The 19,762-nt window shown below is 50.7% G+C and overlaps 1 protein-coding gene across 2 annotated transcripts in view; it reads left to right on the forward strand.

Annotated features, from left to right (window-relative positions):
- The window catches only part of LOC140402461 (phosphorylase b kinase gamma catalytic chain, skeletal muscle/heart isoform-like), a 144,485-nt gene that overhangs the window by 6,350 nt on the left and 118,373 nt on the right, over positions 1-19,762 (forward strand). For both annotated transcript variants that reach the window (XM_072490269.1, XM_072490270.1), the window contains exon 2: positions 5,778-5,924. In XM_072490269.1, the coding sequence (XP_072346370.1) occupies positions 5,842-5,924 (83 nt within the window). In that variant the 5' untranslated portion in view covers positions 5,778-5,841. The remainder of the gene's footprint in view (positions 1-5,777; positions 5,925-19,762) is intronic.

Genomic DNA, 19,762 nt, shown 5'->3' on the forward strand with positions numbered 1-19,762 from the left:
ACTCCCCCTCCCCCTACCTTGACTCCCCCTCCCCCTACCCTGACTCCCCCTCCCCCTACCCTGACTCCCCCTCCCCCTACCCTGACCCCCCCCTCCCCCTACCCTGACCCCCCCTCCCCCTACCCTGACCCCCCCCTCCCCTACCCTGACCCCCCCCCTCCCCTACCCTGACCCCCCCCTCCCCTACCCTGACCCCCCCCTCCCCTACCCTGACCCCCCCCTCCCCTACCCTGACCCCCCCTCCCCTACCCTGACCCCCCCCTCCCCTACCCTGACCCCCCCTCCCCTACCCTGACCCCCCCTCCCCTGACCCCCCCTCCCCCTCCCCTGACCCCCCTCCCCTAACTCCCCTGACCCCCCTCCCCCTGACCCCCATCCCCCTCCCCTGACCCCCATCCCCCTCCCCTGACCCCCCTCCCCTGACCCCCCTCCCCCTCCCCAGACCCCCCCTCCCCCTACCCTGACCCCCCCCTCCCCCTACCCTGACCCCCCCCTCCCCCTACCCTGACCCCCCCCTCCCCCTACCCTGACCCCCCTCCCCTACCCTGACCCCCCCGTCCCCTACCCTGACCCCCCCCGTCCCCTACCCTGACCCCCCCCCGTCCCCTACCCTGACCCCCCCTCCCCCTACCCTGACCCCCCCCCGTCCCCCTACCCTGACCCCCCCCGTCCCCCTACCCTGACCCCCCCTCCCCCTACCCTGACCCCCCCCTCCCCCTACCCTGACCCCCCCTCCCCTACCCTGACCCCCCCCCTCCCCTACCCTGACCCCCCCCCTCCCCCTACCCTGACCCCCCCCTCCCCCTACCCTGACCCCCCCTCCCCCTACCCTGACCCCCCCTCCCCCTACCCTGACCCCCCCTCCCCCTACCCTGACCCCCCCCTCCCCCTACCCTGACCCCCCCCTCCCCCTACCCTGACCCCCCCTCCCCCTACCCTGACCCCCCCTCCCCCTACCCTGACCCCCCTCCCCTACCCTGACCCCCCCTCCCCTACCCTGACCCCCCCCCTCCCCTACCCTGACCCCCCCCCCCTCCCCTACCCTGACCCCCCCCCCTCCCCCTACCCTGACCCCCCCCCTCCCCCTACCCTGACCCCCCCCTCCCCCTACCCTGACCCCCCCTCCCCCTACCCTGACCCCCCCTCCCCCTACCCTGACCCCCCCTCCCCCTACCCTGACCCCCCCTCCCCCTACCCTGACCCCCCCTCCCCCTACCCTGACCCCCCCTCCCCCTACCCTGACCCCCCCTCCCCCTACCCTGACACCCCCTCCCCCTACCCTGACACCCCCTCCCCCTACCCTGACACCCCCTCCCCCTACCCTGACACCCCCTCCCCCTACCCTGACACCCCCTCCCCTACCCTGACACCCCTACCCTGACCCCCCTACCCTGACCCCCCTACCCTGACCCCCCTACCCTGACCCCCCACCCTGACCCCCCTACCCTGACCCCCCTACCCTGACCCCCCTACCCTGACCCCCCTACCCTGACCCCCCTACCCTGACCCCCCTACCCTGACCCCCCTACCCTGACCCCCCCTACCCTGACCCCCCTACCCTGACCCCCCTACCCTGACCCCCCTACCCTGACCCCCCTACCCTGACCCCCCCTACCCTGACCCCCCTACCCTGACCCCCCCTACCCTGACCCCCCCTACCCTGACCCCCCCTACCCTGACCCCCCCTACCCTGACCCCCCCTACCCTGACCCCCCCTACCCTGACCCCCCCTACCCTGACCCCCCCCTACCCTGACCCCCCCTACCCTGACCCCCCCTACCCTGACCCCCCCTACCCTGACCCCCCCTACCCTGACCCCCCTACCCTGACCCCCCTACCCTGACCCCCCTACCCTGACCCCCCTACCCTGACCCCCCTACCCTGACCCCCCCTACCCTGACCCCCCCTACCCTGACCCCCCCTACCCTGACCCCCCCTACCCTGACCCCCCCTACCCTGACCCCCCCTACCCTGACCCCCCCTACCCTGACCCCCCTACCCTGACCCCCCTACCCTGACCCCCCTACCCTGACCCCCCCTACCCTGACCCCCCCTACCCTGACCCCCCCTACCCTGACCCCCCCTACCCTGACCCCCCCTACCCTGACCCCCCTACCCTGACCCCCCCTACCCTGACCCCCCCTACCCTGACCCCCCCTACCCTGACCCCCCCTACCCTGACCCCCCCCTACCCTGACCCCCCCTACCCTGACCCCCCCTACCCTGACCCCCCCTACCCTGACCCCCCCTACCCTGACCCCCCCTACCCTGACCCCCCCTACCCTGACCCCCCCTACCCTGACCCCCTACCCTGACCCCCCTACCCTGACCCCCCCTACCCTGACCCCCCCTACCCTGACCCCCCCTACCCTGACCCCCCCTACCCTGACCCCCCTACCCTGACCCCCCTACCCTGACCCCCCCTACCCTGACCCCCCCTACCCTGACCCCCCCTACCCTGACCCCCCCTACCCTGACCCCCCCTACCCTGACCCCCCCTACCCTGACCCCCCCTACCCTGACCCCCCCTACCCTGACCCCCCTACCCTGACCCCCCCTACCCTGACCCCCCCTACCCTGACCCCCCCTACCCTGACCCCCCCTACCCTGACCCCCCCTACCCTGACCCCCCCTACCCTGACCCCCCCTACCCTGACCCCCCCTACCCTGACCCCCCCTACCCTGACCCCCCCTACCCTGACCCCCCCTACCCTGACCCCCCCTACCCTGACCCCCCCTACCCTGACCCCCCCTACCCTGACCCCCCCTACCCTGACCCCCCCTACCCTGACCCCCCCTACCCTGACCCCCCCCTACCCTGACCCCCCCTACCCTGACCCCCCCTACCCTGACCCCCCCTACCCTGACCCCCCCTACCCTGACCCCCCCTACCCTGACCCCCCCTACCCTGACCCCCCCTACCCTGACCCCCCCTACCCTGACCCCCCCTACCCTGACCCCCCCTACCCTGACCCCCCCTACCCTGACCCCCCCTACCCTGACCCCCCCTACCCTGACCCCCCCTACCCTGACCCCCCCTACCCTGACCCCCCCTACCCTGACCCCCCCTACCCTGACCCCCCCTACCCTGACCCCCCCTACCTGACCCCCCCTACCCTGACCCCCCCTACCCTGACCCCCCCTACCCTGACCCCCCCTACCCTGACCCCCCCTACCCTGACCCCCCCCCTACCCCCCCCCTGCCCCCTACCCTGACCCCCCCCCTACCCTGACACCCCCCCCTACCCTGACCCCCCCCTACCCTGACCCCCCCTACCCTGACCCCCCCTACCCTGACCCCCCCTACCCTGACCCCCCCTACCCTGACCCCCCCTACCCTGACCCCCCCTACCCCGACCCCCCCTACCCCGACCCCCCCTACCCCGACCCCCCCCTACCCCGACCCCCCCTACCCCGACCCCCCCTACCCCGACCCCCCCTACCCCGACCCCCCCTACCCCGACCCCCCCTACCCCGACCCCCCCCTACCCCGACCCCCCCTACCCCGACCCCCCCCCTACCCCGACCCCCCCCCTACCCCGACCCCCCTACCCCGACCCCCCCTACCCCCGACCCCCCCCTCCCCCGACCCCCCCCTCCCCCTCCCCCTCCCCCGACCCCCCTCCCCCTCCCCCGACCCCCCTCCCCCTCCCCCGACCCCCCTCCCCCTCCCCCGACCCCCCTCCCCCTCCCCCGACCCCCTCCCCCTACCCTGACCCCCCTACCCTGACCCCCCTCCCCCTACCACGACCCCCCCCTACCACGACCCCCCCCCCTCTGGCCCCCCACCCTGACCCGCATAATCCCCCCCCCCCCCCAATCTATCCAAGTTTGCAAAATAGTGAGCTGTGCAATGAATCGCCCTGTTTCCTGTCACTCACCCACTCTGCAACCCTGCCGCTCCTGCTCCTTTTATCCCATGAGCTCTAAATCCGCTCACAATTAGAATCGTTTAAACGTTACAGCGCCGAAGGAGGCCATTCGGCCCATCTTATCCATGCCAGCCCGAGGATACCCAGGTGCCCTTTCTAACCCCACCTTCCTGCACCCGTACCATAGCCCTGTAGCTTACAGCACTTAAGATGCAGAACCAGGTACCTTTTAAAAGAGTTTAGGGTCTCTGCCTCCACCACCAACTCGGGCAGCGAATTCCAGACTCCCACTACCCTCTGCGTAAAAACGTTCTTCCTCATGTCCCTTCTACACCTTCTGCCACTTATCTTCAATCTATGTCCCGTGCTTCTAGAATTCTCCACCAAGGGAAACAATTTTATCCTGCCCCTCTATCTCGTCCCCTCATAATTTTATACACCTCAATTAAATCACCCCCTCAGCCTTCTTTGTTCTAAGAAAATAACCCTGACCTATCCAATCTCTCCTCGTAGACACACTTTTCCAGCCCTGGCAACATTCTTGTGAACATCCTCTGCACTCTCTCCGGAGCAATAACGTCCTTCCTGGAATGTGGTGACCAGAACTGCACACAATACTCCAGTTGTGGACTCACCAGTGTTTTAGACAATTCCAACATTATATCCGTACTTTTATATTCTGTACCTCTGCCAATGAAGGAGAGCATTCCATCTGCTTTCTTAACAACCTTGTCTATCTGAGCTGCTGCCTTTCGGGACCTGTGTACCTGTACGCCAAGATCTCTCACTTCATCTACCCCTCTTAGTATATTCCCATTTATTGTGTACTCCCTGTAACTGTTTGACCTCCCTAAATGTATGACCTTTCACATCTCTGTGTTAAATTATACCTGCCACTTTATCGCCCACTCCTTCAATCTATCTATCATTCTGGAGATTATAGCTATCCTCTGCACTGTCCACCACATGGCCAATATTTCTGTCATCTGGAAGTTTCCCAATCGGGCTCCCCATGTTCATGTCCGAATCATTAATTTGTAACAGAAACAGTAAGGGCCCCTCCTGTGGAACACCACTTAAGACAACTTTCCATTCACAACAGCAGCCATCGACCATTACCCTTTGTTTCCTGTTACGAAGCCAATTTGCCACATTGCCCTGTATCCCCATGGGCTGTCATTTTCTTCACCAATCTGCCATGTGGGACTTTGTCGAACGCCTTGATAAAATCCATATACACCACATCCACTGCACTACCTTCATCAACCCTTCTTGTCACTTCCTCAAAGAACTCAATCAAATTTGCGAGGCAAGACCTTCCTTGAACAAATCCATGCCGACTCTCCCTGACTAGTCCATGCCTTTCTATGTGACAGTTAATCCTATCTCTCAGGATTAATTCTACTAATTTGCCTACCACCGACATAAGACTAACTGATTAAGACTAATTCTGTTGTGTGGTACTATCAAAAGACTTTTGGAAGCCCAGGAACTCCGCAGACAGCATTACCCTCATCAACCCTCCCTGTTAACCTCATCAGAAAACTCAAACTAGTTAAACACAATATTTCCTTCTGCTTGTCAGCCACATTCCCCCCAAGTCCTGAAGCTTTCCATCACTGAGGTTACACCGACTGGTCTGAGGCTGCTGGGCAGAGAGGGACCGAGAGGGACAAGGCCAGAGGGATTTGAAAACAAGGTTGACCATGGGCACACACGTACAAATTACATTATTTATATTCTCAGTGAGGAGTTTGGTCCCAATCCAGTTCTGGTAATCACATGCACACACTGTCATGTCTGATAAGGAAATTCTATGTACTGTTCTCCTGAAAGTTATCACCATAATGAGAAAATGCTGTCACCCACATTGCTTTAATATGCCTGTTCTCTCATCTTTAATAGTCTTTGATGCCCCAGTAAGGATATCAACCGCTGCTGAGCAACAGCGTAGCCACTCCCATAAGCCATGACTCGTGAGGAAGAGATGCCGGACTGGGAAGGAGCCCAGGAATTTTATACCAAATATGACCCAAAGGATGTCCTTGGCCGGTAATTCTCCAGGCTTTGTTCGAGGTTTTTAACAACATTGATGTAAAATATTTCTCAACAATTGTAAAATCACATTGTGCCTTCTTGCTGGTTTGAGACAGCCATCTTTTTTTCTAGCCCTGACTAATTCCTCCTTGTGTCTCTTACCAAGCCGCTGTTAACCAAGTGTTTATCTGGGTGAAATAGGTGTCGGTGGTGCAGTGGTTAGCACTGTTGCCTCATGGCGCTGAGGACCCGGGTTCGATCCCAGCCATGGGTCACTGTCCGTGTGGAGTTTGCACATTCTCCCCATGTCTGCGTGGGTCTCACCCCTCCCACAACCCAAAGACGTGCAGGGTAGGTGGATTGGCCACGCTAAATTGCCCCTTAATTGGAAAAAAAAATAATTGGGTACTCTAGTTAAAAAGAAAAAATCTGGGTGAAATAGTTGAAACAGCAACTGAAAACAAAAACCAGACTTCTGGGGCAAGATTTTCACTGAGGCTGGAACATAGAACATACAGTGCAGAAGGAGGCCATTCGGCCCATCGAGTCTGTACCGACCCATGTAAACCCTTCCACCCTATCCCCATAACCCAATAATCCAAACCACCTAACCTGCACGTGTTTGGACTGTGGGAGGAAACCCACGCAGACACGGGGAGAACGTGCAGACTCCGCACAGACAGTGGCACAGCGGGGAATCGAACCTGGGACCCTGACGCTGTGAAGCCACAGTGCTATCCACTTGTGCTACCGTGCTGCCCAGACTATGCAAACCCAGAGACGTCCTGCCCCCATTTCTGACATACCCCATATTTGCCAGCTGGGACAGGAGAACCAAACCTGAATCACACAAGGGAAATTTGACCTTAAGCGGGACCTTTTGAACCTTGTGCTGTTCAAACAGGCTGTAGTTTAACAGTTCTGAGGCCCTCAACCCGCAGGGTCGGAATCATTAACTTGTGGCTCTTGAACGATAGATTAAGTCCATTTAAGTATCATGATCTGAATTCTTTAAAAAAAAACACCCGCTCTTTAAACATGGAACAACAGGTTTAAATGGTAGGTGAGATTTAAAGCAATATCCCAGTTGTCTGTTTCAATTCACAAACCATCTGTTGCAGGTTAGCACAAATATTGCCATCAGCTCATGGAGTTACAGTAAAGGTCTTTGTTGACATTTCTCAATTTTATCATTATGACTACTTGGCTGAGTTGCAAAAACTACAATCATCTCACATTTGAGTTCATTTTTTGGCAATTTAAAGAAACAATAAAAGAATGATCTGTCTTTGATGTGATGAATAGATGTCTGTTTTTAATCAAAAGATGAACCACTTTAGCAGACTTAAAAATTGGAACGGGTTCCATAAATCGGGGCTTTCGATTGTTCACTTTTCTTTGATTTCCACGTGGCTCCTGAGCTCTGCCCATGGTTGTGAGAACCATAGAAATGGGGCCATTCGGCCCATCTTGTCCATGCTGACCCAAAGACACCCAAGAGCCTTTTCTCATCCCATACCCTGTCGGTTACAGCAGATCCAGGTAATTTTTAAAACTAGTTTAGGGTCTCTGCCTCCGCCACCCGCTGTGTAAAGGTATTTCCTCATGTTGTTGTTGGGTTATTGGCGATGGAATTGGCATGGGGGCTCACAAGGCTTTGAGAGGGCATGAGTTGTCATCGAGTGGCCAGAGAATATGAGGGGGTGGGGGCTGGGTATGAAATGGCATGGAGGGGACATGTGGAGTATGAGGGGTCATGGGGGTGGAGGGAATGAGTTGGTATGGTGGAGCCTTCGGGGTATGAGGGGCACGCGGGTGGGTGGGGAGTTTATATGTTTAGCTGCTGTTGTATAAAGAGTCAAAGGTACTGCTCCTTTTCCACAAACACCTTTAATTTACTTCAACAGACTGCACAAAACTCTTAACATCCCACATCACCTGACACAAAGGCCACCTGAAGCCCCTTTACATATCAGTGTCAATTATTGGATGCTTAACATAAATGAGGCAACTAATTGGAATGTCTCTTAACCCATTACTTAAGAGTCTCCCCTTGGATAAAAAAAAAAATTAGGTGAAAACAAAATTACAAAAACACACACGCAAATTCCCCCTTAAAAAACAGTCACAGAAACAGGCGCCCTTAACAATATCCAGAAGTTTCTGTGAGCTAGCCCCTCTTTTTGTAAAACAGTCTGACAATTGATAGCTACTGTCGACCCATTTAATTTTTGCTATTTCCCCTCTGTCCAACATCTTCTTCAAACTTGCGATGTCTATCCTTAACCTTTTTTCATTGACACTTTTTGTAGAGTGCACATTTTCACACAGGAATTTATTGTCAATGTGACATTCAATAGGTATATTACCCAAATCCCCAAATTTCTGTCAATATTTGAGATATGTAAAAGGTTAGGGTGTGGAATGGACTGCCTGCTGTGATAATGGAGTTGGACACTTTAGGAACTTTCAAGCGGTTATTGGATAGGCACATGGAGCACACCAGAATGACAGGGAGTGGGATAGCTTGATCTTGGTTTCGGACAAATCTCGGCACAACATCGAGGGCCGAAGGGCCTGTTCTGTGCTGTACTGTTCTATGATCATATCCACCACCTCTACAAGGCTTATCGTCTCAGCAGCCAAAGTGCTTTTGACCACTCTCATTTTCTTTGTTTCCCACACAAGTGGGCAACGTTTACCATTGTTCCCCAAAAGGAAAATTATAAAACCTCCTGTGCTTGAAACCCCATCACATACATTTGCATAGGACGCATCACTATAAACTAGGAGTTTCAAGTGCCTAAGATCACCTAAAACCGGGAACCTCAAAACACACTCCTGCATTTTTAGTTTGACCAACGCTTCATTTGCTCTCATTATGTCTTCCACTTTGGGATCATTCATTTTTGTACTCGACTCTAAGACATCAAAACTCTCATCCGCTCTAGTCTGTCTGCCTAACCAATTCAGTTGCCCAATTAAACTTTGCAGTTGCTCTTTTTCCATCTTTGAAACCATTGCGTCTTTTTGTGAAACCCGCCCACGGCTAATTGCTATTGGGCTGATGCTTTCCAAATAAGATTGCTGATGTAAAGTTGCCCCTAACTTAGTCTGTACGATTTCCAGTCCAATGTATTTAAATGCACCGGAAGCCTGACTTCCAACCCCGAATTCTTTCCTCAAACCAGAGATTACAATTTTCATTTTTCATTTCAATAGCTTTGAAATCACGAGTCCCACCCCACAGAAAATCATCGACATGCATCACAAAGATGCCAGAAAGATTTCCTTTCTACTGCCAGTAAAACATTGCCGGATCTGCTTTCAACTGAACTTACCGAACAATACCAGACTCTAGACACATCATTTAATCCATATACACATTTGTTCAACTTCCAGAGTACCCCTTCTGTGTTAGCTGCCTCTTTAGGAGGACGGAGAAAAATGTCTCTCTGGAGCAAGAAGGCAGCTTTTATATCTATAGATTTGCATTCCCATGCCTTTGTGGCTAATAGAGCCTAGAAGATCTTTAAAACAACCTTTCCTGCCGTAGGTGAATCTACCCTTAAATCCTGATCTTCTAAGTTTTCTTCAAATCCCCTCGCCACGAGCCTGGCCTTTGCCTTATAAGTTCCATCCGGAAGAACCTTTTCTGTGCAAATCCATTTGTGGGATAGAGCTCTTTGCCTCCTATCCGGTACTTCCGTGTATACCCCAAATTCACTCCAACTATGCAGTTCTTGCTGTTTGGCATCATTGATAATTTTTTCATCTAACTTATTGGAAGCCACCAAAATCTTACGTGCATGTGGCCTTCTACTCCTATTAGTATTTGTAGTCTTAATCATGTTCTGAGACCTTGACAAACTACGTCCCTCTCCCGCCTGGTATGTCATTTTGTACTGCTACTGCTTGATCTTTCCCTTCTGCTGTGGGATGTCCTTTCAATAGTTCTCGACCTTTTCGTGCGGATCTGTTCACTATCCGATGTACTATCTGAACTGGCACTGCGTTTCTGTGCCCTCCATTTTTGAACTTTGTGTTCCCAATCCAGTGTCTTGACTCCCTCCCCTGAATGCTGTACATTCAACCAATGTTTATACTTTCCAGTGGCCTTCTCCGCTCTACTAAATACAGTTGCATCCTGCCATTGACTAGACCCTTCAGGCAAGTATGTCACTTTTGTACCAACTTTTGGCAGTTATCCTTTAGGAAAAATGGCCTGTTCTAAATCATCAGGAGTGTTGTGTTCCTCTACAGAAGCCCTGTCTATATCAGTGAACTGGTCCTCCTAGTTCTGTAACACGTGCATACCAGATGACCCTGGTTCCTCGTCATGTCTGTCTGCTCTGTCTAAACTTGAAAATGTGTAATCTGTACCCATTATCCTTGATGAATGTACCCTAACTGTTTGATTGCCATGTTGCAAAATAATTGTTTTGCCATCTATGCCTATGATCTTCCCTGGGCCTTTCCATTCATTAAAATGGTCTCTCTTATAGTATACTATGTCTCCTTGCTGAAAAACAGTATTTGATGGCCGTACATTATGCCTCAAAGCTCTGCGAATTCTTCCGGAGACTTCTGTTTCCAAAAAATCTTTTCTACTGCTATGTAATGCATTTAAATGCTCAGCAAAGGCAGAGCTAATTGTAGTCCCTTCCCAAGCTGGAGGCTGGTTATCCAAAATGGACGGAATTTTAGGATTTCTACCAAACACTAATTGATAGGGACTATAGCCCCCAACCATCTGCAATGAATTCTTTGCATGTACCACCCATGCTAAAGCTGAATTTAGCTTGCAGTTTGGTCTCTGCCAAAATTTTCCGGAGCATGTCATCTATTACCGCATGGTTTCTTTCACACACACACACCATTACTAAATGGGCTTTCTGCAGCCGTATTCAGAACTGTGATATTCATATTTTCACACATATCCCGAAACTCATCATTAGCAAATTCTCCCCCATTGTCCGTAAGGAATTTTGCAGGTGGACCCATTCCTGTCCCTATCCATTTTTCCACGATTTGATCCAGAATGACTCTCTTTTCTTTACTTCGTACAATCGTTGATTGACTAAATCTGGTTACTAAATCTACAAAATGCTGAATAAATTTATTATTGGCTTTATCCCAGATCTGAAGGTCCATGTCCACAATGTCGTTAAAATCCCTGGCCAAAGGTAGGGTTACTATCGGTCGTGCTGGTGTCCTTCTGTACTTCCTGCAAACTTCACAGCGATCACTAACCTGTTTTTTACCCCTGCATTATAGAACATAGAAAATACAGCACAGAACAGGCCCTTCGGCCCACGATGTTGTGCCGAACCGTTGTCCTAGATTAATCATAGATTATCATTGAATTTACAGTGCAGAAGGAGGCCATTCGGCCCCCGAGTCTGCACCGGCTCTTGGAAAGAGCACCCTACCCAAGGGCAACACCTCCACCCAACACCAAGGGCAATTTTGGACACTAAGGGCAATTTATCATGGCCAATCCACCTACCCTGCACACCTTTGGACTGTGGGAGGAAACCGGAGCACCCGCAGGAAACCCACGCAGACACTGGGAGGACGTGCAGACTCCGCACAGACAGTGACCCAAGCCGGAATCGAACCTGGGATCCTGGAGCTGTGAAGCAATTGTGCTATCCACAATGCTACCGTGCTGCCCTTAAGAACAAATAAATCTACACTATATCATTTTACCGTAATCCGTGTACCTATCCAATAGCTGCTTGAAGGTCCCTAATGTTTCCGACTCAACTACTTCCACAGGCAGTGCATTCCATGCCCCCACTACTCTCTGGGTAAAGAACCTACCTCTGATATCCCTCCTATATCTTCCACCTTTCACCTTAAATTTATGTCCCCTTGTAATGGTGTGTTCCACCTGGGAAAAAAGTCTCTGACTGTCTACTCTATCTATTCCCCTGATCATCTTATAAACCTCTATCAAGTCGCCCCTCATCCTTCTCCGTTCTAATGAGAAAAGGCCTAGCACCCTCAACCTTTCCTCGTAAGACCTACTCTCCATTCCAGGTAACATCCTGGTAAATCTTCTTTGCACCTTTTCCAAAGCTTCCACATCCTTCCTAAAATGAGGTGACCAGAACTTACACAGTACTCCAAATGTGGCCTTACCAAAGTTTTGTACAGCTGCATCATCACCTCACGGCTCTTAAATTCAATCCCTCTGTTAATGAACGCGAGCACACCATAGGCCTTCTTCACAGCTCTATCGTCTGCAAATTTACTGACCCACCCTTCAACTCCCTCATCCAAGTCATTAATGAAAATCACAAACAGCAGAGGACCCAGAACTGATCCCTGCGGTACGCCACTGGTAACTAGGATCCAGGCTGAATATTTGCCATCTATCACCACTCTCTGACTTCTATCGGTTAGCCAGTTCGTTATCCAACTGGCCAAATTTCCCACTATCCCATGCCTCCTTACTTTCTGCAGAAGCCTACCATGGGGAACCTTATCAAATGCCTTACTAAAATCCATGTACACTACATCCACTGCTTTACCTTCATCCACATGCTTGGTCACCTCCTCAAAGAATTCAATAAGATTTGTAAGGCAAGACCTACCCCTCACAAATCCGTGTTGACTATCCCTAATCAAGCAGTGTCTTTCCAGATACTCAGAAATCCTATCCTTCAGTACCCTTTCCATTACTTTGCCTACCACCGAAGTAAGACTAACTGGCCTGTAATTCCCAGGGTTATCCCTAGTCCCTTTTTTGAACAGGGGATCGACATTCGCCACTCTCCAATCCCCTGGTACCACCCCTGTTGACAGTGAGGACGATAAGATCATTGCCAACGGCTCTGCAATTTCATGTCTTGCTTCCCATAGAATCCTTGGATATATCCCGTCAGGCCCGGGGGACTTGTCTATCCTCAAGTTTTTCAAAATGCCCAACACATCTTCCTTCCTAACAGGTATTTCCTCGCGCTTACCAGTCTGTTTCACACTGTCCTCTCCAACAATATCGCCCCTCTCGTTTGTAAATGCAGAAGAAAAGTACTCGTTCAAGACCTCTCCTATCTCTTCAGACTCAATACACAATCTCCCGCTACTGTCCTTGATTGGACCTACCCTCGCTCTAGTCATTCTCATATTTCTCACATATGTGTAAAAGGCCTTGGGGTTTTCCTTGATCCTACCCGCCAAAGATTGTTCATGCCCTCTCTTAGCTCTCCTAATCCCTTTCTTCAGTTCCCTCCTGGCTATCTTGTATCCCTCCAATGCCCTGTCTGAACCTTGTTTCCTCAGCCTTACATAAGTCTCCTTTTTCCTCTTAACAAGACATTCAACCTCTCTTGTCAACCATGGTTCCCTCACTCGACCATCTCTTCCCTGCCTGACAGGGACATACATATCAAGGACACGTAGTACCTGTTCCTTGAACAAGTTCCACATTTCACTTGTGTCCTTCCCTGACAGCCTATGTTCCCAACTTATGCACTTCAATTCTTGTCTGACAACATCGTATTTACCCTTCCCCCAATTGTAAACCTTGCCCTGTTGCACGCACCTATCCCTCTCCATTACTAAAGTGAAAGTCACAGAATTGTGGTGATTATCTCCAAAATGCTCCCCCACTAACAAATCGTATCACTTGCCCTGGTTCATTACCAAGTACTAAATCCAATATTGCCCCTCCTCTGGTCGGACAATCTACATACTGTGTTAGAAAAGCTTCCTGGACACACTGCACAAACACCACCCCATCCAAACTATTTGATCTAAAGAGTTTCCACTCAATATGTGGGAAGTTAAAGTCACCCATGACTACTACCCTGTGACTTCTGCATCTTTCCAAAATCTGTTTCCCAATCTGTTCCTCCACATCTCTGCTACTATTGGGGGGCCTATAGAAAACTCCTAACAAGGTGACTGCTCCTTTCCTATTTCTGACTTCAACCCATACTACCTCATTAGGGTGATACTCCTCGAACTGCCTTTCTGCAGCTGTTATGCTATCTCTAATTAACAATGCCACCCCCCCACCTCTTTTACCACCCTCCCTAATCTTATTGAAACATCTATAACCAGGGACCTCCAACAACCACTTCTGCCCCTCTTCTATCCAGGTTTCCGTGATGGCCACCACATCGTAGTCCCAAGTACCGATCCATGCCTTAAGTTCACCCACCTTATTCCTGATGCTTCTTGCGTTGAAGTATACACACTTCAACCCATCTCCGTGCCTGCAAGTACTCTCCTTTGTCAGTGTTCCCTTCCCCACTGCCTCATTACACGCTTTGGCGTCCTGAATATCGGCTACCTTAGTTGCTGGACTACAAATCCGGTTCCCATTCCCCTGCCAAATTAGTTTAAACCCTCCCGAAGAGTACTAGAAAACCTCCCTCCCAGGATATTGGTGCCCCTCTGGTTCAGATGCAACCCGTCCTGCTTGTACAGGTCCCACCTTCCCCAGAATGCGCTCCAATTATCCAAATACCTGAAGCTCTCCCTCCTACACCATTCCTGCAGCCACGTGTTCAACTGTACTCTCTCCCTATTCCTAGCCTCGCTATCACGTGGCACCGGCAACAAACCAGAGATGACAACTCTGTCTGTCCTGGCTTTTAACTTCCAGCCTAACTCCCTAAACTTGTTTATTACCTCCACACCCCTTTTCCTACCTATGTCCTTTAATAAAATTTTCAGCCTCCGAGGAGACGGATGCGCAAATTGCCGATGCAGTTTTAATACAACAATCTTTTTATCAGCTAAAGTCCCATTTTTCACTGCCATTAACACATCCTTAACAACTGGGTAGTGGGCAGCACGGTAGCATTGTGGATAGCATAATTGCTTCACAGCTCCAAGGTCCCAGGTTCGATTCCCGGCTTGGGTCTCTGTCTGTGCGGAGTCTGCACATTCTCCCCGTGTGTGCGTGGGTTTCCTCCGGGTGCTCCGGTTTCCTCCCACAGTCCAAAGATGTGCAGGTTAGGTGGATTGGTCATGCTAAATTGCCCTTAGTGTCCAAAATTGCCCTTCGTGTTGGGTGGGATTACTGGGTTATGGGGATAGGGTGGAGGTGTGGACCTTGGGTCAGGTGCTCTTTCCAAGAGCCGGTGCAGACTCGATGGGCCGAATGTCCTCCTTCTGCACTGTAAATTCTATGTTCTAACTGTACTTGAAATATTGTCAGTAATGGAATACAATAGTGTCCCGACTGTGTAAATTGTAAGTCCACCGTCTTTCCAAAAACTGTTGCCTTATCCTGTTCCATATCCAGTTTCATGTGTGCTTTCTTCATCGACGGTCTGCTCAGAAGCAAAGGTATCTCACTTGTAATAATATCCGTGCTAATGAAATGATTCACTTCGGCAATATTGCACTCTTTTCAGCGACTTCAGAGTATTATCATCCCCAAACCTGAAACTTGTGGAACTTTCAAATTCCTTAACCTTGTTACGATTTTCAGCATTCAAGGAGTCCAGGTAACATTTTAACCAATCAATTCCACACCCAGTAGATGTGCAGCCACTGTCCAATACAGCACAATTGAAGGATTCTGCAACCAACACCCTCATTACCGGCGTAAAACTGCTTGTTAATAGGACAATGCCTTCTTTCTGGTCACTATCTTTTTCCTCTTCTGACTCTTCTGTGTCATCTGTCGCTTCAAGCACTCTATTGTAACGTGTTGGACAGTTGAAAGCATAATGGTATTGAGAGTCACATCGGAAACATCGATTTATCATGCCCCGTGCATTTCTGGGGTTCATCTTCCTATTGTAGGTTCTAACTGGGTTTCTGTCTTCATAATTTCCGGGTCCTGATCTCCTTCTATAGCCTTGGAACCTATTTGTAACCATACGATTTCGCCATCCTGTTAGTAGTGTATCTTCCATATTCTGCCTTATTGCAGGCTGACCTATTTGGGTCATCAGAGCCATCGGAATCGAATGTTTCCCCAGAAACCTTTTTACAGCTTCTGTCATCTGATTGAATAAGGTATCCTTATCCTCAAACTGAACTCCTGTCAAAACCAGGAGCCTATCCATGTTGCTCACTCTAGCACAGTCAAGTAATTTAAAGGCCAACAGAGACTGTGGAAATTCCAGGTTGTGTTTCTGCAGCCTTTTATATAGTCTGCCAAATCCATTGTATAGTCTTCCATGGAGATATCCTCTATTTTCCAGAACTTATCAAAATCCGACCATACTTCATAAGCACTTAACAAGTCGTCATCCTTATAAATCATATCCATATAACGTAATAGAGTCTGCAGACTTTCTTCTGAGTCTAACTCTTCCAATTCCAGCTCAGAAAACACTTTGCTCCAGATTTTACTGTCATAAGCTAGAGAAAGAGCCAATGCCATACCTTGTTTTCTCTTTCCCAAGGCAGTTACCTTAGTCCACATAACTACTGAACTTCTCCATTGGTCGTACGATCCCCTTTCAGAAAATAAGGGGGGGGGGATAGTCCTATTCAACCATCTTTATCCTAGGTTCAGCCATGTATCTTTGGGGGGATTTTCTTCTCACTCACTCCTTGGTTTGCTCCTTGTATCTTTCAACCCTTCACATTTGCATAGCAACCATCCTCTGCTACCATTTGTTATGTGTTTAACTGCTGTTGTATAAAGAGTCAAAGGTTCTGCTCCTTTTGCACAAACACCTTTTAATTTACTTCAACAGACTGCACAAAACTCACATCACATCACCTGACACAAAGGCCACCTGAAGCCCCTTTACGTATCAGTGTCAATTATTGGATACTTAACACAAATGAGACAACTAATTGGACTGTCCCTTAACCCATTACTTAACAGGGAGTGAGGGGTGAGTCCTAGAGGGTCTAACAGTTTCTGAAACAATCGTGTGTAGTCCTAGATGACAGAGATGGGCTTTCTAAACGGCTCACCGAGGGCCTCTCCCATCCCTGTGACGGCCTAGTAACTACCTCCGGGACCAGTAGACCCAACTCACCGGAGCGGCAACTGGACCAAAAGGGGCTTTTTAAACCCCTTTTAAACCAAGTTTGGCAAGTTGGGAAATTTGCTGATTTGAGCTAGCCACCTCGGTAATGAAAATCTGGCCCCTTGTCACTCAAAGTTTAGAAGAATGAGAGACGGTTTTATTGGGGGAACTTGAGGGAACCTGGAAAGTGTGGATGCTGAGAGGATGTTTCCCTTGTGGGAGAGACTAAATCTAGGGCACACGGTTTACAAATGAGCGGTCTCCCATTTAATGCAGAGATCAACAGAAAAGTGCAGAAATGTCCTAAGAGAGGTGCAGGTTAGGCGGATTGGCCGTGCTAAATTGCCCCTTAGTGTCAAAAGATGTGTAGGTTAGGTGGATTGGCCGTGCTAAATTGCCCCTTGGTGTCCAAAGGTGTGTAGGTTAGGTGGATTGGCCGTGCTAAATTGCCCCTTCGTGTCCAAAGGTGTGTAGGTTAGGTGGATTGGCCGTGCTAAATTGCCCCTTAGTGTCCAAAGGTGTGTAGGTTAGGTGGATTGGCCGTGCTAAATTGCCCCTTAGTGTCCAAAGATGTGGAGGTTAGGTGGATTGGCCGTGCTAAATTGCCCCTTAGTGTCCAAAGGTGTGTAGGTTAGGTTGGTTATGGGGTTTGCGGGGGGAGGGGGGTGCAGGGAAGCTGGGTAGGGTGCTCTTTCAGAGGGTTGGTGTGGATTCGATGGGCCGAGTGGCCTCCTTCTGGCCTGTAAGAAATCAGATCCAAATTTTCAAAAGTCAGAAGAGTAACTTGTACACAGGTTTAGACAAATATGCAGGAGAAATAGTCCAGTCGCTGTGTGATGAGTCATAGACGTCTACAGCACCAAAAAGGCCCTTCGGCCCATCGAGTCTGCGCTGGTCAAAAACAACCACCTAACTATTCGCATCCTATTTCCCAGCCCTTGGCCCAGAGCCGTGTCTGCCCTGGGATCGCAAGCGCACATCTAAATACTTCTTAAATGTTATGAGGGTCTCTGCCTCCATCACCCTTTCAGGCAGCGAGTTCCAAACTCCCACCACCCTCTGGGTGAAAAGGTTTTTCCTCACACCCCCTCTAAACCTCCTGCCCCTTACCTTAAATCTCTGCCCCCTGGTCACTGATCCCATACCAAGGGGAAAAGTTTCTTCCTGTCGACTCTATCAACGCCCCTCGTAATTTTATACATCTCAATCACGTCCCCCCTCAATCTCTGCTCCAAGGAAAACAATCCCAGTCTATCCAATCTCTCTTCATAGCTAAATCTCTCCAGCCCAGGCAACATGCTGGTAAATCTCCCCTGCACCCTTTCCAGTGTGATCACATCCTTCAAAGGGAAGCTTGCGTTTCTCCCTGATATGCTAATTCACATATCAAAATCTCTTCAGACAGCTGGCCTTACCAATTCTCTTTTTATTTTATCCCAATTTCATTCTTTAATTTAAATTTTCCAGAATTCTTAAAAAATATATATATTATTGAATTTCCAAAAACGAACAATAGCAACAATCTAAACAGACAAGTATATAGAATATATCAGGAAAAAATCAGAAACGTGAGCTTGCCATCAATGATGTGGAAGCTTTTGGAAAAGATACTGAGGGACAGGATATAAGCACATTTGGAGGAAAATGGACTAGTTAGTGACAGGCAGCATGGTTTTGTACAGGGAAGGTCACGTCTCACCAACCTGATTGAGTTTTTTGAAGAGGTGACAAAGAAAATCGGTGAGGGAAGGGCTGTGGATGTAGTTTATATGAACTTTAGTAAAGTGTTTGACAAGGTGCCACATGGCAGACTGGTGCAAAAACTAAAATCACAAGGGATTCGGGGTGGGCTGGCGAGATGGATACAAAACTGGCTTGGCAACAGGTGACAGAGAGTAGCGGTGGAAGGCTAATTTTCAGAATGGAGATCTGTAGCTAGTGGTGTTCCGCAGGGATCGGCGCTGGGACCTCTGTTGTTTGTAGTATATATAAATGATCTGGAAGAAAATGTAGTTGGTCTAATTAGTAAGTTTGCGGATGACGCAAAGGTTGGCGGAGTTGCTGAGAGTGCCGAGGATTGTCAGAGGATACAACAAGGATATGGATAGATTGGAGACTTGGATACAAAAATGGCAGACGGAGTTTAATCTGGAGGTGATGCATTTTGGAGTATCAAATCCAGGTATGAATTATACTGTAAATGGCAGAACCCTCAGGAACATTAACAAACAGAGGAATCTGGGCGTGCAGGTCCACAGTTCCTTAAAAGTGATAACACAGGTGGCCAAGGTGATTAAGAAGGCATATGACATGCTTGCCTTCATCAGCGGGGCATTGAGTTGGGAAATCATGTTGCAGCTATATAAAACCTTGGTTCGGCCGCATTTGGAGTATTGCGTGCAGTTCTGATCACCACATTATCAGAAGGATGTGGAAGCTTTGGAGAGAGTACAAAGAAGGTTCACCAGGATATTGCCTGGTCTCGAGGGTGTTGGCTATGAGGAGAGGGTGAATAAACTAGGATTGTTTTCACTGGAAGGCTGAGGGGAGTCCTGACAGAGGTCGACAAAATTATGAGAGGCATAGACGTGGTAGATAGTCAGAAGATTTTTCCAAGGGTGGAAGTGCCAATTACAAGGGGGCACAGGTTCAAGGTGAGAGGGGGAAAGTTTAAGGGAGATGTGCGGGGTAAGTTTTTCACACAGACAGTGGTGGGTGTCTGGAATGCGTTGTCAGAGGATGTGATGGAAGCAGCACATTAGCAACATTTAAGAGGCATCAGGATGGGTGCATGAATAGGGAGGAAACAGGGGGATACGGACAGAGGAAGGGCAGAAGGTTTTGTTTTTAGTTACGGCATCATGATCGGCACAGGCCTGGAGGGCCGATGGGCCT

The sequence above is a fragment of the Scyliorhinus torazame genome, chromosome 25 (assembly GCF_047496885.1).
Source record: "Scyliorhinus torazame isolate Kashiwa2021f chromosome 25, sScyTor2.1, whole genome shotgun sequence".
Classification (NCBI taxonomy): Eukaryota; Metazoa; Chordata; class Chondrichthyes; order Carcharhiniformes; family Scyliorhinidae; genus Scyliorhinus; species Scyliorhinus torazame.